The 22,388-nt window shown below is 43.7% G+C and overlaps 1 protein-coding gene across 1 annotated transcript in view; it reads left to right on the top strand.

Moving 5' to 3' along the window:
• EPHA4 (EPH receptor A4) overlaps nucleotides 1-22,388 on the top strand; it is a 138,816-nt gene that overhangs the window by 77,694 nt on the left and 38,734 nt on the right. The window contains exon 5 of the mRNA XM_036254352.1: nucleotides 1,069-1,407. Within this exon, the coding sequence (XP_036110245.1) occupies nucleotides 1,069-1,407 (339 nt within the window). The remainder of the gene's footprint in view (nucleotides 1-1,068; nucleotides 1,408-22,388) is intronic.

Genomic DNA, 22,388 nt, shown 5'->3' with positions numbered 1-22,388 from the left:
ATGAACGCCGGACACTTTACTCACTTTTCACTGTTTCCTCATGAGCACAAAAATCACCTTTGGATTTCTTTCAGTGAGTGGAAACAGCTAGTAATGCAGGTCTTTGGTCAAAGCAAAGAGGCGTAAAGCAAACTTTGGAAAAGCAGGGGGCACCTGTGTGCTTGAAACGGGCCTGTGGAGCCCCGGTCAGTTCAAGGGCTGAACGTGGGGGGTGCCTTTGTACAGTATCTGCCTCCAACTGAGATCTTTCAGCAACAGGACCTTCCTTCAGTGTCTCTGCAACCAGGTTAAACCAGTTTCTACTAATCACCCGTCAACAATTTAATCCTCACCTGCCAGTTGAACTGAAGAAGCTTATCTATACAGTTCACTTTGTTCCATATTGATGACACACGCTATTAGGAATCATTATCTTCAAAGGGGATATATAACCTTATTTGCCAAGTCCCACAACAGCCCTGGGAACTACAGCCACATTTGCATACCCACTTCTCAGATGATAAGGGGTAAAGTAGATAGGTTGTGATCTTTCCCCGCCACATCAGAGAGGAAGCGTGGCCTTGGAGCTCACTCAGGCTCTGCATGTCAGAGCGGCAAGCCTTGCTGGGTTCGTTGGCACACACATGAAAACGACACTCAGCCTGTTGTTCTTTGAGAGAATCTTTTTGCTGACTTGATGTGCTGTTTGCTCTTTGCCAAATGGGCCCATTGACCTCTTTTTTTAATCCTCACCTGAAAAGGACATTTTTGCATTTATCTTCAGATAGAGCAAGAGGGAGAAAGGGAGGAAGAGAGAGAGAAACATCAATGTGAGAGAGACACATCAAGTAGTCGTCACCCACATGGCCCAACCAGGGCTGGGGACAAACTGCAACTGAGGTACGTGCCCTTAGCAGGAACCGAACCCGGGACTCTCTGGTTTGAGGGCCGATGCTCTAACCACTGAGAAGACCGGCTGGGACCCAGTTACCTCTAATAGTGGCAGAGAATGATGTAAACTGAGAGATTCTGAAAGGATCATGTCAGTTCTTGGTGTGATGGTATACTTTTTTCTTGTCCTTTCCGCAGGCCCACCATCTGCTCCCCTCAATTTGATTTCGAACGTCAATGAAACATCGGTGAACCTGGAATGGAGCAGTCCTCAGAACACAGGCGGCCGCCAGGACATTTCCTACAACGTGGTGTGCAAGAAATGCGGAGCTGGCGATTCCAGCAAGTGCCGACCCTGCGGAAGTGGGGTCCACTACACCCCACAGCAGAGTGGCCTGAAGACCACCAAAGTCTCCATCACTGACCTCCTGGCTCATACCAATTACACATTTGAAATCTGGGCGGTGAATGGAGTGTCCAAGTATAACCCTAGCACGGATCAGTCAGTGTCAGTCACCGTGACAACCAACCAAGCAGGTAGGACTCGGATCCACTCTATTATATGGTCTAAATGTATATGGCATAGAGAAAGGTCTTGTGTTGCTATCCATGAATGATATTAAAGTTCTACAGGTATTCACTCAGTAACTAATTTTTGGGACGTCAGCTGCATTACATGCCCTGTACTAGGAGCTGAAGATGAAATGAAGACCATGATAGTGATTGAAACCAGGTGACCGTCCAGTGAGCTGGGCCGCTCCATGCTGGACTTCTCTTGGAAGGGACTCATAGTGGCCATTTTAATCACAAGGTCCACGGTTGCGCCTTGGAGGATGTACAGACTATTGAGGATGGTGCAGTTAATTTTTACCAATCTCTACTGGTATGTTCGTATTTGTTGTAGTTTCCAGCAGAAGGCTTCACAGCTATTGTTCTGATCTTGTTTTTTACTTCAAAATTTAAAAAATAATCAATAAATAAGCCTCTGCACCAGAATCACCATGTACATCTGTGAACAATGAATGGCTTAATGGGCAGTTTCATCTGTGTGGTTGACAAAATTGTCCTTAAAACACATACTACTTTTGCCATTTTCATAGCTGAATCCACCACTGACATGTGGGGGAGGAGAGTTAATACAGCCCTTTTCCTGCATCATTTTTGTCTTGTAATAGAGATGACTAAAAATCAGTTTTTGTTTAAGAGGTGTTTCTGCTGAGTTACTTGCAGAACTGTTACAAAATTGGTATATCCGTTATTTCAAAGTGCCAAGTAGAATCTGGATTTCTAGGCTCCCGCCCCTGACGCCCTCATCCCCATCCCTCCCCTGAAGAGGTTTCCAGCGTCCTCATGCTAATTTTCCATTCTGGGTTTCTGCCACATGCTTCCCATTGCTGGCTCCCTGTTACTTATTTCTGGAGAGTTAAAGGGAGCAAGATAAAGGACTGTGGTTTATTCTTTTGCGAGGCTCTTAAGAACAACAAACTTTGCCAGAAAAGGATTATAAATTGCCCACAATCTTATCGCCTCTTCCTGCCCTTTTCTCTTCAATGCATGTTTCAGTAAGTGCACTCAGTAGTTAGGTAAATGTGTCTGTATTAATTGATCTATAGTGAGAGGTATCCTGGTGTCCCAACCCAAAGCCATTCTTTGTCCACTTTCCCCTGAACACTCTAGAAGAAACAAAAAGTTCGACGGGGAAGATTTTGAACTGGAGCTAGAATGGCAAGTCTTCCCGGTAGGCAGCTTCAGTCATGCCAAGGTGGGCAGTCTTAAAATATGTGGTATGAACAGATCGTTGGGTTATGCTTCTTTATTTCTGCACTTCCAGGTTGTGAACACTGTTAGTGGTCATCAGATTTATTTTCTATAAGACTAGCATGGTTTAGGGGGGTTTGATAGCACTGCAGTACTCGGTGCAGTACTTGCTTCGTTCTCTCTCGGAAGGACAAGTGGAAATGTAACGCATTGGTCCCGGGAAATACATCCGTGGCACAGGCGTCTCTAGTTAGAAGGAGCCTGCAAGGCGCACAGTGATCTCTGCGTCCTCTAAAGGGTCTGATTTGCGATCCAACCTGTATTCTTCGCTTCGGCTCTGAAGGACCTTTTCAGCTTCTCTCAGAACACATCACCGCTTCAAATTCGTAGCTGAATGAGGACCAGGAGCGGACATTTGAGGCTTCGGTGTGCAGGTGAAGTCATTCTCTTTGGCAGGGAACAGCCCCCGGGAGACGTGCTGAGAACGGCCTTGGCTCCCGCAGATGCTGGGGGAATGTCTGTGACTGCGCACGTGGATTCCAGCCCCGGGCTTATGTCAACCCCCACAGGCCGGAAGGCGCAGGGAGCACCAAGAAGACGGGCTAGAGATCCTTCCCCCACAAAGGGAAGGAAAAAGGCCAAAGCTTCCTAACACTGTGGGTGTAATTCGTTCAGGTCCCGGAGAAAGGTGGACAGGGAATTCCTCTGACACAATGAGGTTGTTTTCTCCTCCGTGGCGAGCAGTCCGGCCAGGAGGTTTGCTGAATAGGACAAAATTCCAGCTCCTTATTGTAATTTTTAAGAAAGGTAATGCTGGCAAGCTGTTCAAAATTAAAAATAAATCTTTCAATAAGAAGACCTCCTATGTGGCCAGCCAGAGAGCTCTCGCTTAGCGAAGTCGTGTAAGTGCACAGTGCTGCCTCATTATCCTGACATAATTTGGAGTTCACTAATTCAAAATCATTGGGGTGGTTTATCTTTGATTAACAAACCCTTCCTTTATCGTAGGGCGAATTAATAATGCAGGCCAAAATTCTGGGTGAATGTAGCGACCATAAACTCTGTCAAAGCTCCCCTAAGCATATTTACACATACACAATTATATTCTAATTGTAGCCGTTCCTAACATTTTATTAAATTAAATTCCTGAGGGACCTGTACAGGCAATGATGTCTCACTCGGTAAGGAGTACGCAGAATAAATGAATGTTAGCATTTACATCCTGGAGGCCGCAGAGCTCCGTGGCTCTCTCCAATTTTGCACCATTTTCACAGGGTTCTTTCTCTCATCAATAACATATCTGAGAATGAAACCTTCTAGAATTCCTGGTTGTATCATAGCTACGTCTGAGACCCCAGGGGAACAGCTCCGTGAAGGCGAAATGACTCACCCAAGCTAACGTCAGAGCCGGTGCCACTTGAAACCAGGGAACCCTCGCTGCCTTCTTTTAAAATTATTAGATAATTAACGACACGCATGCACGCTTGGCACCCGCCCCATCTGTGAGGGCAGACTCTGGGCGTGAGGTGTAGCTTTCGCTGGGCTTTGATCCTTTAGTTGCAGAATGTGGTGGAAGTGGGCCGGTCTTCTCACATGGTCATTGAAACCATTCCACCTAAATCGTACTGGGGTGTCGTAGGGACTGTTGACACCTCTTCCCACCCCTCCTGAGTTCAAAACCGATTGACCCAGAAGACAAGACAAAGGGAACTCAGACTGTCAGCTTTGTTGCTGATCAACTGATGGAAGGATGTCAGTTTATGTCTATGGCCAAAAGGGCTGGCTCTGGTGACACCCAGTGTCCCCCAGAGACCGTCTAGCCCAGCTGGCCGATGGCAGGCTCCCTTCAACATAAAGCTTGTACCCCCGCGTTTGCCCAAATGGCCACTCTGTGCAGTAAGGCAGGTTCGAGAGAGCAGAAGGGCTGAGCTGAGACATCGTTGTCCCAAATTCTCTTTGTGAGATACGCCGCCCCCACCCCCTACCTCTGTGCCAAGAGCAGTGAAGGGGAGGGGGGAGGGTGATGAGTGGGGGCTCCGGCTGAAGTCGCCCCCTGAGAAAACATCAGACGAGGGTAAGGGCGGTTCTCCTTAGAGTCAGTTTCCGGCTTACAGTCCAAAAGGAACAGAGTGAGATTCCCCTTGAAAGCTTTTGTTTCTCTGCCTCCGTTTGCTATCCTCCTGCAACTTCTCTGCCTTTGTTTAGGAGGAGATGGCTCTGATGTTTATGAAAAATGAATAAGCAGACTGCTGGGTGATTTGTTTTCTCGATGGCTTTCATTGGTTTACTCTGACTTAAGTGGAGCCTCTTAACAAACCTACCATGTGTCACTGGGGGAGAGAAATGCTGTACAAATGAAATAGGGTTTTCCTGGCCAAGCAACATAACTGTGAATATTTTTGCTAAAAATGCTGTGATAGCTGCCAGCAGATCTTAATATCACTGGGCCCATTTTTCCTATGCACCCCTCACCCCCCCGCAATACCTATCTTCCAGCTATGGGGCCGGATCATTCCCTAAGTTGTGTTATTTTAAATGATTATGAACTCCTATGGCTGGTATTCTATACGAACCCCAAATTGCACCCAAGGGCTGTGGTTTTTTATTTTTATTTTGCATGTGACACCGTTCCGGGTACTTTAGAGTGAAATACATCTGCTGATCTCTCTGGTAGAGCTGTGCTGTCCTAGAGACAAGCATTTAAAAACTCTGAGTTTGCAGGAGTTTGGATATTTGATGGATTACGTAACTATTTGAACCTAGCTGATCTCTAAAATCTTTTCCAATCCTAAAATTCTGTGGTTCCGAGAAGATAGTCGTGAGCTGTGAGCATAAAGAAGTGGGGCCTATTTCTCTCTGATGTTCCGAAACTGCCTCTGCAGGCAATTCCAAGAGTGGGAAAAATTCCAAAAATGCTTGAGCAGAATTATCGGAATACATCCGAACCCTGTCTTCCCTTCACCCCTTAAAATCCCACCATGCCAGACAAAGGGTTTACTTCGAAGGGCAAAACAGTAAGCTAGCTGTGCCTCTTGTATAGTTATTCTAGGTCCCTCCCCAGACATTTCTGGGTGTCCGGTTGGGAGGAGGGCATGTGTTATTGCCTCTAGTGGGTAAAGGCCAGGGATGCTGCCTAACATCCTATTATGTATGGGACAGTCCCCACATAAAGACTCATCTGGTTCGAAATTTCTGCAGTGCCAAGACAGAGAAACTCTGCTCAAGGGATACGTTGGAAAAACAGAACTTGTAACTTCATAGCATTGCCCACCTCCTAAGGGTTCTGTCACCAGCCTGTCCTTGCTGGACTCTACTGCCCGGAGCTGGCAACCTAACGCACCCACAGTGTTCTCAGAGGACAGGCAGTTACAAAGGCCCTTTGGGGCCTCTTGTGAAGAATCCCAGTTGCTTTGCCATCAGATGAACTGGTACTGCTTGTCAGACTGGCCTCGTTCTCTAGGACAGACAGCGTTTGAAACCTGCCAGGAAATACGGCGCTGACGACGAAGGGGCGGGACACCTCGTCAGGATGCCCCTGCACAGCGCACCTGAGATGCTCGCACCTCTTTGTTGATTTGCACATTTCTTGACAGTGAAAATAACCAGTGAACTCTGTCAAGGAGTGATACATTTAATGTAACCAAAATAATGAGTAGAGAAAGGAAAATAACTAAGTACAAGAGGCCGACTATCTTTTTATTGCTCAGCTGGTAAGTTCCCATTCTCTCCTTCTCTGCCATCTTTTAATTAGACCTATTGTGGTCTTTGAGTGAGATAATGGAGAACAGTGGGAATTCTCCTCCCTACTGGGTATAATTGCTACCTGTCTTCCAGATAGTGAGAGGAAAGCTTCCAGGTAATGGTGGGAGGAAGGGAAGCATCTTAGGGCCACCAGGTAGGGAATGTGCTGTAGGCATGGTGGCTCTAAGTGTTGTGAGGTCTGAAGCTTAGACAAGGTTGGGGTGAATTTTTTAAAAAGCTGCAAAATTACAACTATCAAATGAAGAACAGAGCTTTGGAGAGGGCTCCTGGAAACTTCTTTAGTTTAATGTATAAAATTCTGCCTCTACCAAGATCGAAATGAATACGGTTGCCAAGGAGGGGACTATTGCGTGATTATGTCTAAGAGCAGAAAGGAACAGGGAGGACATAAATACATCAGGAAGTCCAGCTTGGCCTGATCTGAAAGGTACTGAAGCAGAAGGTCGTACCATAATGGTTCTGGTGGGAGGGACAGTGCTGGGTGGGTCTGAGGTGTGGTTTGAGATCACAATAACAAACAGAAAGATAGTCCTGGTGATTGTGAGAATGAACGTGGGATATTAAACCCAAATGAGATATGACGAATGCTTTTCTGTAAGCCTGAAAAGGAAGGGGGGTGCTCTGTTGATATGTTGAGGCATAAATCTCTGGCTTCCTCAGTGCCCTAAGAGGGGTTGGCCAACTATGGCCCAGAGGCCAAATCTGGATCTGCCACCTGGTGTTGTACAGGTCACTAAGCGTGGTTTTCCTATCAATAAGGAGTTAAAAATAACCAAAAGAAAAGTAGCATTTTGTGACATTTGGAAATTATATACAATTGCAATTTCAGAGTCCGTAGAGAAGTTGGGCTGGAACGAGGCCCCACTCATTTGTATTGTCTGGGCTGCTTTCACAGGCCACCCGTGGGCTTGAGGAGCTCCCACAGAATCGGGGGTCTGCAGAGAACACACAGGGTGCGGCAATGGCAGGTTTACCGCGGGTCCGATGGAAAACAACACAATGGTGAATAAATAATAACACAAGAATAAACAATGGGTTTTGCCTACGCACAACTGTGGATCTACTTTTGCCACACCCCGTATGACCCATCTTGCCCGTGCGTTGAACCCTGCCCTGGAATTCTGAACCAAGAGGGAGGGCCAGGGAGAACGGATGCTGGGAAGGTGGTGAGACATTGGTGTCACTGGCTGGAAGTGACGCAGCAAAGGTTACGGAGGACCAGCGTTTCGGTTCATCTCCCAGTTGAAAGACTTTTGATATTTGGCAAGACCCCTTTCTTTTTAGAGGTTTTGAAAGCATAAACAAGAGTTCACAAAAATAATGGGGATTCCGAACTAGTTCGCCTTTGCCTACTACACGTCTTCTCCCAGGGACGTTGGGTCGAGTGCCTGTGTGGAGTGGGCTGGACTGTTCTCCGAGGGGTCCTGATGCTCTTGGAGACTTGCGTTCTCAGTGCTCATTGCTGTGTGATGGTTCCTGGATCTTGGCAGCGGCTTTCTCTTTAAATAATAACATGCGCTGCTCGTTCCCGTGTCTCCTCACTGAGATGATTTCTCGTCTGCCTTTGATCTCAAGTAAACCATGTTGTTGTTTGCGTCTAAGAAAGTTAAAGGAAAAACACAAGATGAAAAACTAGTGAAATCTGTAAGTCAGAAAGCTTTCCAAAGACATGTGAAAATCTTTCAAACAACCCGAGAAGCAATTCCGTTGAGAGGCTTTGTGGAGAAATCGTCTGCGCAGCCTTGGAGCTGTTGACCACATGGGTTTGAACTGGGCGGGTCCTCTTCCATGGGGATTTTTTTCAATAACTACTCTAAAGCTATTTTCTCTTTCTTATGACCTTAATAACATTTTCTTTTCTCTAGCTTACTTTATTGTTAGAATACGGTATATAATGCATATAACATAGCAAATAGATGTTAATGGACTGCTTGTGCAATGGGGAAGACTTCCCATGAGTTTGGGCTAATCAGAAGTTACAAGTGGATTTTTTATTGTAAGGGTGTGGGGTCATCGCCCCTAACCTCCCCCACATTGTTCAAGGGCCAACTGTAGTTGGTAGGTAATTGTTGGGACAGTTCTATAAAGTAGAAGCTAGTTTGAAAGTCCTGTCTGGGCCTGAATAAACACGTAATGGGCTTCAGAGAAGCCAGGCTGTGGTTTCCTCATCACCGGCTCTGACCCAGTGGAGGGCTCCAGGTTTTGCTCACAAGGCCTAGGAAACACACATTTTAAAAACATGCACTTTTTTTTTTTTTAAGTGAATAGTCTCTTGATTCTAACTTGGTACATAAGCTAATTTTATGTTTAGGGAATATTGTTACCACCCTATAATTATTAAGCATGCTCACCAATTATGATTATAATTAAGAATAATATAAACCTGTTCATATACAATGCCCCAGCTTCTGGTGTGTGGCACTAGGGTTTGTGAATTTGTATTCAGCGTGGGTACCACAAGTCCTGGTGAGGAGAAAAATAATAAAAGCCTTCCAAAAGAATCTACTAAATTATCCAGCTTCAAGGTTGACTGAGCAGCATAGACAAATGTCTGTAGAGCCCAGTAGTAATTATTGCATATAAATAAAAAATGGGCTGCATTTCTTTTTAAGATGAGAATATTTCACTCCAGAAAAATGAAAGTTGTATTTATGCACCCAGGACCAAGAACACTATTTTTCCTGACTCCTTCTCCTGAGCTCCTGCAGAAATATGCACACATGTTCATTTGTGAGGAGGGAAATCCATTTGGCGACATTCACTCTAAACACCTGACAGTCTAATTCTGATTTGTTTCTTATTTCTCAGAGTTGTGCTTGCTACTTTGAATACTACTGCCAACTTTTGCATCCTCTGGGGAAGCCATCAAGGGATTTGAAAAAATAAGTGCCCGACTGAGATGAGAGAGAAATGAACAGGGGAGAGCGAGCAAAGGTTTTAAATTGTCTGTCACTCCGACGGGCTGAATTAATTACTGTCTCCTCAGAGGAGACTCTGGACCCCAGTTCACAATTGAGCATTAGTAAAAAGATCCAGAGAAACTTTATCAAAGCTTCCATTAGCCCCCTGCCGATGTCTTTAAGAGTTTTCCCCTTGAAACACCAGGAAAACCAGCCACCATGCTGCAGGACTGATCCTGAACTCGGAGATCTGAAGTCTGCAGGAACTACCCAGAATCCATTTGGCGTGTCACCCAATATCCAGAGCTGTCTCTGAATGTGGGTGCTCCCGTGCCATTTCCTTGTGGGTGTCCAGTAAGAGAGCATTCTGCGTGTTGTCCCCAGGTCAAAACTCGTGAGCGCGGTGTCAGGTTCTACACTGTAATTTGTCCTGATGAGCAAGACTTAGCTCTATCCATTAGCATTAAAATGTCTCCTTTTAAACAAGTCTTCCCCAGTGTCTACCTTTTGCCTCAACACACACACACACACACACACACACACACACACTTTCTCAATTATTGCCTATGCCAGAAGAATGAAAAAGTTTCCACAGGCTGCCCCCAAACTGAAATAACAGAAAAAGAGAGACGATACCAGACATCGGTGTGGTCTCATGCCTAGTGCACACAGTGGCTTTCATTGGGAAATGATTTGGTCCCACATACAAAACTCAGTACACAGAGTGCTGGACAGTCCGCAGAATGGCAGCAATATAGACACATCACTGAAGAAACAAATCTTTTTTTTTTAGAATTTTTTTATTGATTTTTTTTAGAGAGAGAGGAAAGGGAAGAGAGATAGAAACATCGGCATGAGAGAGAAACATCGATTTGCTGCCTCCTACTGAGGATTGAGCCCAAAACCTGGGCATGTGCCCTGACCAGGAATTAAACCCAGATCTTTCAATCCATGGGACAATGCTCGATCCCTGAGCCACACTGACCAGGCTGAAGAAACAACTCTTACATTCCATTCCTTCTTCGTCCATTCCTATACGTTGATCAGTCCGCCCTAACGAAACTTGATTGTGGCATTCCCGAACAATCTTTGGTTTTTGTTGTGACAAAGCACAAGGACTCCTTTCTAAAACATACTCTATTTAAATGATCTCACGGGTGATGTGGCAGTGATCTGAAATATGTGTGCTATTTTTCTATCACTCTTGGAAGGACGGGGGACAGAGAAAGGGGAAGGGTGGACCACTTCCTTTTGCCGGGGATCTTCCAAATGATCAATTATGTTCATGAATTTCTCAGGCAGTTTTGTCCTCACTATCAAAAGAAGCCTCTTTGGTGAAGGCTGTGGGTAGATTATTTTTAAAAAAATCTTATCTAGGAATCTTTTGTCAGTGACCAGTGCATACAAACCAGACTTAAATATGTAGCTTCCGTTTCTCAGTGGGTGCTCAGTAGGGACCTACCACCAACAGGTGCATTCTACATAACAGGCCTGGACGAGGTCCATCCACTAAAACAAGGTCTGAAGGGGGAAGATCACAATGACTCCCGGGAGAGTTGGCATTGTCTAGATAACATACTGCGAGCTGTAAATCTGCCTCCTGAATCAACCCTGTTATGTTTTAGCATAATAAGTGTGTTTTGAACATCGTATGTGTACAGGTGGGAGAGAGCACGGTTTCCTCCATGTTCCTTTATCAAAGCTGGGCTCACAACATACAAACAGACATTGACTTTAAATATGCAGCAGGCTGAGAGCTTAATCAAGTGTTCCTTTCGCTCTCCAAGATAATCAAGGTCTTTTTTTTTTCAATCTGAAAATCACAGATGATCCTAAGAGTTGCCGGTGGAGCCCTTGCCTGTATGGAATTCCCTTGAATCTGATCTTGGTCCTGCAGGATTCTAGGGAAGTGTGATTTTAGGAAACTTCTAGGAGGATGCCTTTGGAGGCTTGGGGATTCTTGGAGCTAACATCACCTTATTTCTCTCCATTTTAAATAGGAGACGAATTGTCACCACAGTGTGTGATTGGGATTTTTGTAGCTTTGTTTGCCATTGAAAGCAAGGAGTGTGAATATAGCCAAATCTCTCCCTTGTGAAAATTAAGAGGATCTTGTTCTGACCAGGAACAGTGGCCCTAGAGTTTAAAAAAAGAACAAAAACCACGCATTAAATCTGTTTCTGTTTGCTTGTTAGAGAGCAGGCAGACAGCTCTGGTGGGTTAGGGGAGTTGTAGGGATTGAGAAAAATAAAAATAAAAATAGAGGAAGAACTCATGGACACGCACAACAGTGTGATGATTGTGGGGGGTGAGGAGGGTGGTGGGTGGAGGTGGAAGTGGGTATAAGGAAGATAAATAATGATGGAAAAAAATTATAAAATAAAGAAAAAAACCACACATTTTGTTCAAATACCTTATTGTAGACATGGATGCTGAGTAGTCAGCTAACTCAGGTGTGGCTCTAAGAGGCTGGTAGTATAGATAAGGAATATTTACATAATATAAAGTGTGTTGTTTGGGAAGAATGGTAGATGCGAAGCCTTTAAATCTCACTGTTGCCCAGCCAGTGTGGCTCAGTGGATTGAGAGTCGTTCCGTGAACTGAGAGGTCACGGTTCGATTCCTAGTCGGGACACATGCCCAGGTTTTGGGCTCAATCCCCAGTAGGGGGTGTGCAGGAGGCAATGAATCAATGTTTCTATCTCTGTCTCCTTTCCTCTCTCTCTAAAAAAATCAATAAAAATGTATTTTAAAAAAGAAATAAATCTCACTGTTAAGTCTTCAAGGTATGACCTTAGCTGTACATGTTCTTTGGATGATGGATTTTCTCCTTCTTTCCAACACCCAGGGAGTACTTTCATAAAACTGCTCCAAAGTCTTTCCTGGAGACCATGCTGGGGACCATTTCTAAGTGAGATGTTGTTCCAATGAGGTCCTTCCTGTATTTGCAGATTGACTGCTAGATGGAGCCAGTCCTACGAATTTCACACTTCAACAGGTTGTGTTAAAGAGAGGCCCCAGTGAGATGCTGTGAAACTCCTGGTGTTAAAAAATATTCAAATCCTAAAAAATTATCAGTTTCCTGCTACATTTTTTGTTGTTCTTCATGACTACCAAAGTCAACTTGAAGCACAGATTCCGTTGGAGACAATCTATTGGCCTTACTATTTTCAAGTTTAATAGCGCTGTTGTTTCAGCCTCGGTCTTACAATGCCTGCAGGAGTTTAAACGATCTGGCACATACAATTTATGTATCTGGCGGATACTCCAAAATTGAAAAAAAAAAAATTAATCCTATGGTTGCAAATTCCCAAGCTTAAAATCCCTTCTCATAAATTATGCTCTTTCTCTTAACCTCTATCATAACTTTTAAGAGAAGTGCCAAAAAGATAGAGTTTCAAATAGGAGGCCTGCAAGAGTATCATTTCATGGCCACATTTTTGAGAGCATAGCATGTGGTGACCATTTGTATATGAAGCATTTACAAAATGTGCTGGTTGTAATTTAACCCCAAGGTCTCTGTATCTCTTCTCTCCACTACCAGTCACTTCTTTGTGCTTGTCTTCATAGCAAGCAAGAAACTGAACAGAAACTACTTGGCTACAAATAAAACAAAGGCTTCCTTAGGTAGTACTAAAAACCAGCTTCTCAGTATTCTATGGTTCGTGGATATTGTCCACTAAGTATTTTGATACTTGGTACTCAGAACTTTCCCAGACTTCTATGCAGTGAAACCAAACTTGGATTAAAATGAAGAGTGTTAGCCTGGCTGGTATGGCTCAGTTAGTTGAGTGTTGTCCCATGTACTAAGAGGTCACCAGTTCAACTCCCAGTCAGGGCACATGCCAGGGTTGCAGGCTCAATCCCCAGTAGGGGGTGTGCAAGAGGCAGCTGATTAATGGTTCTCTCTCATCAATGTCTCTCTCTCTCTCTCTCTCTCTCTCTGTCTCTCAAATTAGTAAAAAATATTTTTTTAAAAATGGAGAGTCTCAGGGCTTCACCCGAGTGGTCTTCTATCTCTATCTCTATTTTTTCTCCATCTCTATCTCTTCTACTTTCAATATTCTACTTTATCATCCATGGCCATCACATCTCAGCATTTAGTCATTGTTCTTTAAGCCAAGCAACTTTTGGACTGGGAATAATTCTAAGTTGTGTAGAACATGTAGGTTTGCAACTACAAGCACATCGGAATGTTCCCTCTGCCTGTCTCACCCTGCCAGTGGCAATCTGCAGCCTGTCATTTCATACTCCAATTTATTCTTTGTCAGACACTTTTATTTCTGTTCTTCCCCCTCTATTCTGCCTATGTGTCTCAAAGTGAAATAAGATAAACAAAAATGAATTATTAAAAAGTACTTCATAGATAAAAATGACATTGGCTGCTGAAAATGCTTACAAGTTAAGGAGCTTATATCTTCAATTTATGGATACCATGACTTTTTTGAGCTGATCATGGGGTCTCTTTAAACGACCATTAAGAAAAATAGGTATCATCTTCCAACTGTATAAGTGATGCAGAATTGGACGGCTCGGGAGATGACTAATGGGACTCTGGACCTTCCTGTCTTTAGGTCATCTCCTGGAATCTGTACTCCATAATAAGTGGTCCGAGGCCCGACCATCTGGCAGTATGGTAATGGCATTGGTCTCGGTCCAGGTCTTAGTCGACAGGTGTTCACATCATAAGTGACAGTAATTGGCTTCCTAGTCTTTCAACTTGGAAGACAGTGGACTGTCACTGTGGTGGTGATGGGGAAGGAGTTATTCACGATAGATTCAGACTCCACTGAAAGCCAAGGAACTCGGCGCCTTGTGTTGGCACCAACCGGCACCTTGTAAATATGATACTTGTCTCGCGTGAGTTCCACTAGCCTCAGAGACTTTAGGAAGGAAGGAGGGAAGGAAGGAAGGAAGGAAGGAAGGAAGGAAGGAAGGAAGGAAGGAAGGAAGGAAGGAAGGAAGGAAGGAAGGAAGGAAGGAAGGAAGGAGAAAAAGAAAGAGAAAGAGAGAGAGAGAGACAGAGAGAAAGAAAGAGAGACAGAGAGAGAGAGAAACACAGAAAGACAGAAAGAAAGACGAAAGAAAGAAAGAAAGAAAGAAAGAAAGAAAGAAAGAAAGAAAGAAAGAAAGAAAGAAAGAAAGAAAGAAAGAAATCTAATTTCAAAAGATTTCCAATAACTTGAAACGGCTCTTGCTGTTTTGCCGAGGTTACATAAGCCCCATGGGTTCAGGCTTTTCTCTTCATTCTGTGTTATAGTGATTAGGAGCCTTCTATGAAAATGATATGTAAGGGGAGAAAAAGATAATTGGATTCGGGGCTTCTATGATAATATCCATCCTGCTAGCTGCTTTTATTTTTAAATTTTTTTCTTTGTTTGTTTTGGGGTTGGTTACCAGGTCATAGCTATGAATCAGTTATGAGTGATACTTTTTGATGGAGACTTTAATGAGGCTATTTTCAAGGCTCTTATAAAATGAGACCAATGTGAAAAACTAACTTGGAGACTCATTTATTAACATACATTTCAAAGCATGGAATTCAAGGAACTTCATCCAACGATACACTTTTCTGTTGTCCCAGCAATGTGAATCTAGAATAAGTTATCATTTATTCCCTCTTGCTTGGGGACATGAACTGAGGGTGATTTGCATGACCTGGAGGAGATTATTGGTACTATATTAATATTATTAATATTTTGTATCCTAGGTTTATTTAATGGCATTTTTAAAACTACACAGATGATTTTGTGGGGTGGGTCCCTGCAGCAGTGGCTAAACCACACTCCTGAATTACTTATCTCACTTAAAAGTAAAGATGACAACAGCCACACCAGATCTATTTATTGAAGCAGACAAGCTCTTTTAGCAGAATGATCAATGTCTTACCTCTTTCTCAAAGGCTTTTTCAGGGGTAGGAAATTAGAAGTAAGGCTTTTTATTGGTCCATTTCTGGAGCAAGCTTTTAAGCATTTCTGCCTGTAAATGAAGCAACCTGAGTGTGGAAAGTAAAGAGCAAGAGCAGAGATATACTGGGTGCATCTATCATCCTGGCTTTTAGTGTTTGTGATTAATACATCTTTAATTGGGGACTGATCTAGAGGCTTGGGGATGTCAGAAAGCTAAATGTTACAGCATTGTCTCGGGGTTCCCCACACAGCAGGACGATTAGCAGCTGTCTGGGTAACAAAGAGAACCTGCAAACCACAGTATGCCTTTCAGTTTCCAGATTGGAATGCCTGCCGCTCTCGGGGGGAGTTGACAGCTAAAGGGACGGAAGCCTTGATTCACGGCTGCTAATCCTGTTCCGCTCTCTGTACTGTATTTCTGCTAAAGAGAAGAGAACCTTTTTTTCCTTTACACCATCCATATTCTAGATTAATTTTGGAGAGCGTCGGTGATCACAGCGGGGCTCACGTTACCCAGACTGCTGCGCCCTGTCTCACCAAGACACATACAAAATAATTTCAATGAAGCTTTCTACTAGGTATTTTTCAACATACTGAGGCGCAATGAGAAGATTCATCTTTCTGTAGTTATTTCATCTTTCTGTTGTTGCTGGCTTTGCTCCATCCATTTTCTTATCTTGAAACAGTTGTCTTGCTCAGGCTAATTATTATAAATTGCCTTCCAGTGGAAAGAATTGTTTTCCTGTTTGCACGGAACTGGCATTCTTATTTCACGGGAAATACACGCTGGATCCTGCCATGTTTCTCTTGGCAAGTCCTGAGCTCTCCTTGTCAGAACCTGCCAACAAATGTCTTAGCAAAGAGAAAGTAGAACAAGCGGCTCCCAGACAAAACAGAAGACACACTTGAACTGCACCAGAAACACCCGGCTACTTAAGTCATTCCCAGTCCACTCGGGGGGGTGTGGGTCTGGGTTTTGAGATGAACTGTCCCTCGCTTGTAATTCTCCAGCTAATGGTATAACCATACATGTAGTAATGCTAATTCAAGATAGTAGCTATTTTAAAAAGTAAAACAGACCTTTCAGGGATGAGTTTTCTCTACTACAGAGAGCAGAGATTGCTGTATGGCTCACATATTAAGCGTAATGATTAAACAGTTAACAACAACAGGAAGAGCCCTAACTTTCAAAAACTTGAGATCTTTCATGGTATTTTAGATCTGTACCCGAGATGCTAACTAAAGATTTTGGATGGGTCTTCCTAAAATAGCTTTAATATTTCACCTATCATACTCTTAGTTAATATTTGTATTGGTTTTTAATAGTTTTATTGTGAAATGTATATGTGTGTGTGTGTGTGTGTGTGTGTGTATGTATCTCAGAAAAGTCAAGTTCATGTGTATATGCAATAAATTATTGCAAGATTGCAAGGCAAACTCCGGGTCAAGGAATATAACATATCCCACCTTGCAGAAGCTGTCTTTGCGTCTCCTACTTCTGTAACTCAAAATACTATTATTTTATTTTGTAATTGAATTTTCCCACTTCAGATGATTCTCTTTTTAGCTCTTTAGATAGTTCTCATATAAGGTGATTCATCATCAAAAGCTTTGAGTATTGTCTATGAACAGTAGTCATGGCTAATTTACCTCTAGGTTTTAGCAACGAAGAATACGCTAGGATGGTCCTGTACCTACCACGCAGCAGAGTAAGATCGCTCTGTGACTGATGCTGCTGTGGATGCTGTGGGAGAACAAGCCTTAGCCTTCATGTCTCCAGCTCCTCACCCGTGGGAGGAGAGACTGGAGGCTTTTTATAAATCCATGGTTCAAAATGCGGGCTCCAGGACCTGAGTTTGGAAGTTACCACTTCTAAGCTGCCACTTGGGGCCAGCTATGCAAACTCTCTCTACATTATTTCCCTAATCTATAAAATGGAAACAATAATAGTATCTGCCTCATAGGGTTTCTGCGAGGATTACATGAATGAATCCATGCGAGCTATTCACGCCAACGCTTGGCACATAGTAGTTCCTCCTTAAACACTAGCTCAGAGTGTGTGTTGTTACGGACATGTGATGTGTGGAGGGAGAATCACATACTTCTGAGTCAAGCAGACTTGAGTTTAAAATGGAAATTCTGTCGCTTTGCTTAAATTATGATTTAATGTCTTTGTGCCGTATAAGATCCCAGATATGAAATCGAACACGGTAGTTATGAGGACCTCCAAGGGTTGCAAGGACTGAGTGATGTCAGACATGTGGAAGTCGCCTTGCAGAGGACGCCAACAGCATCTCTTGGCTCATTCTTCTCTGTTTAGCTCTGACCCACTTGGCCCAAGTTTTCAACAGTGTAAGCTGTTAGCTGTGCAATGAAGACTAAGCAAACTCTTTTCCGAAAGGAAAACTGCACCAAACCATTCCGAGAACCCCACTGTCTTTTCCCATGTGAATTAAACAAGCTCAGCCCAATACTCTAGCCCAGTGTAATGGGATTCTGCTAAATCCCCTCATGAGAGAAGACCCGTGGCTGTGACTATGTCCTTGCGTAGCTGCAGGTTGGTTCCTGCCTTGCTGACCTCGGGGCAGCACTCACCAGTGGGGCGCAGATGAGTGGGAATGTGCTCACTGCGGATGCCTAGGAGCTGAAGTTGCTAAGAGGGCCCGAAGCTGCATCTTTCCGAGGCCACAGTACTACTGCACTTTAGTTAGTTAGTTAGTTAGTTAGTTAGTTAGTTAGTTAGTTAGTTGTTAGTTAGTATATGAAAATGTTACTATAGGAACATGCCTCTTTTTTGCTGAATGGGTTTCACTTGACTCAAATGGGTATTTGTTGTAACCCCAAATGTCACTTCGTGGGTTGATGCAGTAGAAAATTATTTCTTGGTCAACTTGTACCCAGTTAGTAGTGCTGAGGGGAAGCAGTGAAGGGCTCCCAAGATGACCCTGGGCCCCAGCTGGCAGGTTCTGAGCTGGGGAGGATGGAGGGTCCCAAGGGAGCTATTTCTGTGCATCAGGACTAGAAGAAGAGTAATCATGTCAACCCACATTCCATGGCCCAGAAGTCAGCCCTGTGGACAGCCCTGCATGTAAAGGGGTCTGGGAGATGTAGTGCTGTCTGAGGAGCTCCACCCAGGAAACAGTCTTCATGGGAAGGGAGGCCCCATCTTCAGACAGGTAGCTGCCGAGGCCAGTCCCAGCACCTTCCATTTCTGATGCAAACACTCAACATACAGGCTAAGAAGAACATTGTTTAACATGTGGTTAATAGTTTAGAAAAGATTTGTCTAAAACAATCTGCCACCCACTTCACAGGCAAAATAAGTAAAGTAAGAGTTGGAGTTAAATGCTTTGCACTCTTACTCTTGAGTCACTTAGTTAAAGCATCCTCGGTGTCCCCAAATCAGATTCTGAATGTCATTGGGGACATGGGTCTGTTGTTTCCTTCGGCGAGGAAGGAAACCGTTACAGTATTTGTTTAAAATAGACTCTATGTACTGACCTTGGCTGTCAGTGTACGGGAAAGAATGCCCTCCTCATACACTTCAAGTAAAAGCTTAATTAATATTAATATTTCCATATTTAAATATGAATGAACTTTAATTCAGAATCTTCTAAGGTTTCAATAGAGAATTTGGTTCTAGGCCTTTGGTTGAAGGAAAATAATTCCATATCAATTTTGGAGCAATCAAGTTTTCCTATACCTTTTATTGGTTGGCTGGGTGGGTGGGTGGTTGTAAAATCAATTTCACTTCTTGGCTATGAGCAGATGTGCTTAGGTGTTTGTTAATGATTCAGCGGCTAGAAGCTGTGGGGTGCAGAGTTGAGATTTTACATCAGTGACCTATCCAAGGAGGGTGGATGAGGATTCAGTCTTTTAATGGTCTTAACCTAAAAAAAAAAAAAAAATAGCGGAGGGCTAAACCAGCTCATTGAATTTAGTACAAAGATCACGTATATACGAAAGCCCTCTGTACACTCTTGGGTACTATGAAATGCTGCGGTGATAATTGTGGGGGAAAATGGACTTGGCACTCTTTGGTGCCATAGGTAGCAAAAAGCTCAGAGAAACCCTTCCCTCCCTTTGGTGGGATGTGGAAGAAAGCAATTAATATTAGCACCAGAGTTCTTAGCATCCCTGTGACGGCAGAACCCTTCATCACAAGGATATCATTAGTGCTCTGAAGCATTTAATTTGGATGCTTGACAGCATTTTAAAATGCACAAACCTTTGATAAAGAGCAAATCAGAGCTGTGGAGTTGAAATGAGAAAGAAAGGGGGGAACAAAAACCACCTTAGCTCCGAGTAATTAAATTTAAATATGCTTTTTGCATTAAGCGGGGAGATGTAGGAACTGTGGGTTTTTTCTCCTATTCGTGGAAGACCCCTTGAGTAAACATCATCTCTTGAAGGTCCTGGGAAGGGGGGTGACCCTGCTGTGGTTAAGCCTTCTTCCTTCCAAACACTGGACATTGTGTACCACCGACATCCACGCCTTAGGTTTCTTGACTTTCATAAAGGGCTTTTTCCACTCTTCCTTGCCCACAGGCTGGAAACCGTTCTTTACATCTTTTTCCTTCCTTCCATATTCCTTCCGCCCACGTAATGTGAGCCAGTGGTGAAACGCAGTCTATCTGTTTCAGCTAATTCACCTCCCACCAAGTTCCCCCAAACTGTTTTTAATTCACTGCGTGTGATGCTGGACACAAGAAAAGAGTTTTGCTCACCCACAAGTGAAGGTTTGCGGTGAATGTGTCCTCTCTTCCTTTTCTTCGTGTCTTTTTCTCTTCTCCATCCTGTTTGGGTGTCACGGGTACCAGACTGCCGCAGTACAATGACTCCTAGGTGTTTAATGGCAAGTCATTGAGGAAGTGGATAAAAGAAAATAACGGCATTCATGCCATGGGGGAGCGAGGAGAACTGCTGAGCTTTTAGCCAAAGAAAGTTAAATTTACCATTTTCTTAAAAGGAGCCGCCTCTGTTTGACATCAAAGCATCTCCTGTAATTCTTCGTTGTGAAATGTCCCCCCGTTAGAAAGTCATGATCCAGCCCCTAATCTGTACTGTTTCTGTTTATCAGAAACACACACAGAGATAAATCCCACATGTGCCTTCTGGAGGCATTGTGGTCTGCTCGGAACCAAATGGAGCCACAGGCACACAGCCAATGGGGATTCGGTTGGAAAGGCTCCTCCGGGCCTCAGGGACAGGTAGGATGTTGAACACGGAAAAATGCGGGGGCAAGCTCAGACCGTGCGGCCTCCAAGCTTTGGCAAATTTTTCCTTTTGCCCTCTTTTGTTGGTGCTTCATCTTTTTTAAAAAAATGATATTTTACCACCATTTTACGTGTTCCCAGTGGTCTGTTCCACATGCTGACTCCTGCCACCCCTACGCTGATGGCAGAGGGCTCTTTGCTCTGACACCTCAGCAAGATCTCCAGGCTTTTCCTGCAGTGACTGACTTCGTCTGCACTGGAGCATCTTTGGAGAAACTCCGGGTGTTCATGGATTATGAAACAAGGGGGATGCCTATGGCTCTCTCTGGATTTAGGATTATGATTTGGGGGCGGGGAACATCCCGACACCACTCACCTTCATGGTTAGGAAGTCAGGAAGACAGTTTGCATGTGCCCCCCAGATACAGAGAAGAAATACTGAGTGGATGTCGACACCTCAATTCAGCCAAAAAGATGCTGCCCGTAACAGGTGCAGTGAAACCAGTTTGAATGGAAACATGCATTTGAATGGCATTTTACAGGCTGTGTGTTTGATGCAAGTTCAGAAGTTTCACCTGTCCCGGAGAAAACAGAGACTCCAATTATAATTAGGAATGTCATTTGCTTCCCTCTTACTTAATTATCAAGATCTTAGTTAACCAAGCCCACCAGAGGTCATCTGAAACAGGTGCAGATAAAAGAGTTGTTTTAGGGATGACTGACTTCTGGTATTTTATATTTAGAAAATGTTTTTGTTGTCTGCAAAGACTATTTCAGATAGATTGTAACATTTAGTTCACTTTTATACACTTGACATATTTATTGAGCAGAGGCTACGTGCCAGACGTGATCTTAGACAGTAAGGATGCAGCGATGAACAAGGTGAAACCCTCTCCTTGTGGAAAGTGTATTCAAACAGCTCACATGCTTGTATGTGGAAGGGAAGGTGTTTTACACATGGAGGAGCTGAGGTGAGAAAATCTGAGTGACTTGCCCAGGATGGCAGCTAGTAAATATCAAACCTGGAATTTTATCCCAAATCCTTTTAAAGTGTATCTCTTGTTCCCAACAAATTAGTAAAGAATGCTTTCAGTATATAGATCACATATATTTTCATCTTCAGCTCATTTTGCACATTCTAGAACCAGGGTGCTAGTGTTTCCTGAAAATTCTAGTATATCTGCAGAAGCACACATCTGTTCAGGGTTCCGTTTTGCTTTTCTGCCTTCTCGTTGTCCCTGCAAATCTTGACCATGCTCCCCAACATTTCTCTAAACCCACCCATGGTTTTTTCTGCAACCCACACTGCATTTCTCCCTGTTCTTGTCTCTTATTGCAGTCACTGTATTTATTCAGCGAAGTATGGGCATCTATTGGCCTTTGGAAATTCTGCTTCAAAACTTGGGACATGAAGAACTTAATGGCATTAAATCACAAATTAAAAACAAAAACAAAAACACTACCCTTCAGTAGTTCTTGTCCTTGTGATTTTTACATCTATCAGTCACCTTTTTTAACCACACTACTGTCCACAAGCATGACCACCTTTTTGCTACATGTTATGTCAAAATTCTAGCCATAAAGAATGCCTGCTTAGGTCCACAGGGACAAGACTTCCATTACAGCAAACACCTGTTGTACGTTTGGTAGATAGGAAAAGGTCTGGGTAGATAGGAATGCTTTTCAGTCCGAGATGCATCTCTTCCTTTCAGTAAGGATACGTCCATCAGTCCTCGGCTCCCTCCTGGTTTTTCATCTGACTCTGAAACAGGTGCATTGAGTATCCCAAGACACAGTGTAGGGAGGAAGCACCCGCCTCTTGCTTCTCCCTGTTGCCATGAGAGAACCTGGATAAAGAGAAGGTTCACAGGAAGTGTCTCCTCTTGAGGTCTAGAAAAGGGGTCCTCTGAGCTGACATTAAAGAATGTCTTTCCTCTGAGGCTACTACAAAAATTTCCCATCTGTGTGTGTGGG

Source organism: Molossus molossus, unplaced genomic scaffold, assembly GCF_014108415.1.
Source record: "Molossus molossus isolate mMolMol1 unplaced genomic scaffold, mMolMol1.p scaffold_m16_p_11, whole genome shotgun sequence".
Taxonomy (NCBI): domain Eukaryota; kingdom Metazoa; phylum Chordata; class Mammalia; order Chiroptera; family Molossidae; genus Molossus; species Molossus molossus.
This window is presented reverse-complemented; position numbering and strand designations above follow the sequence as displayed.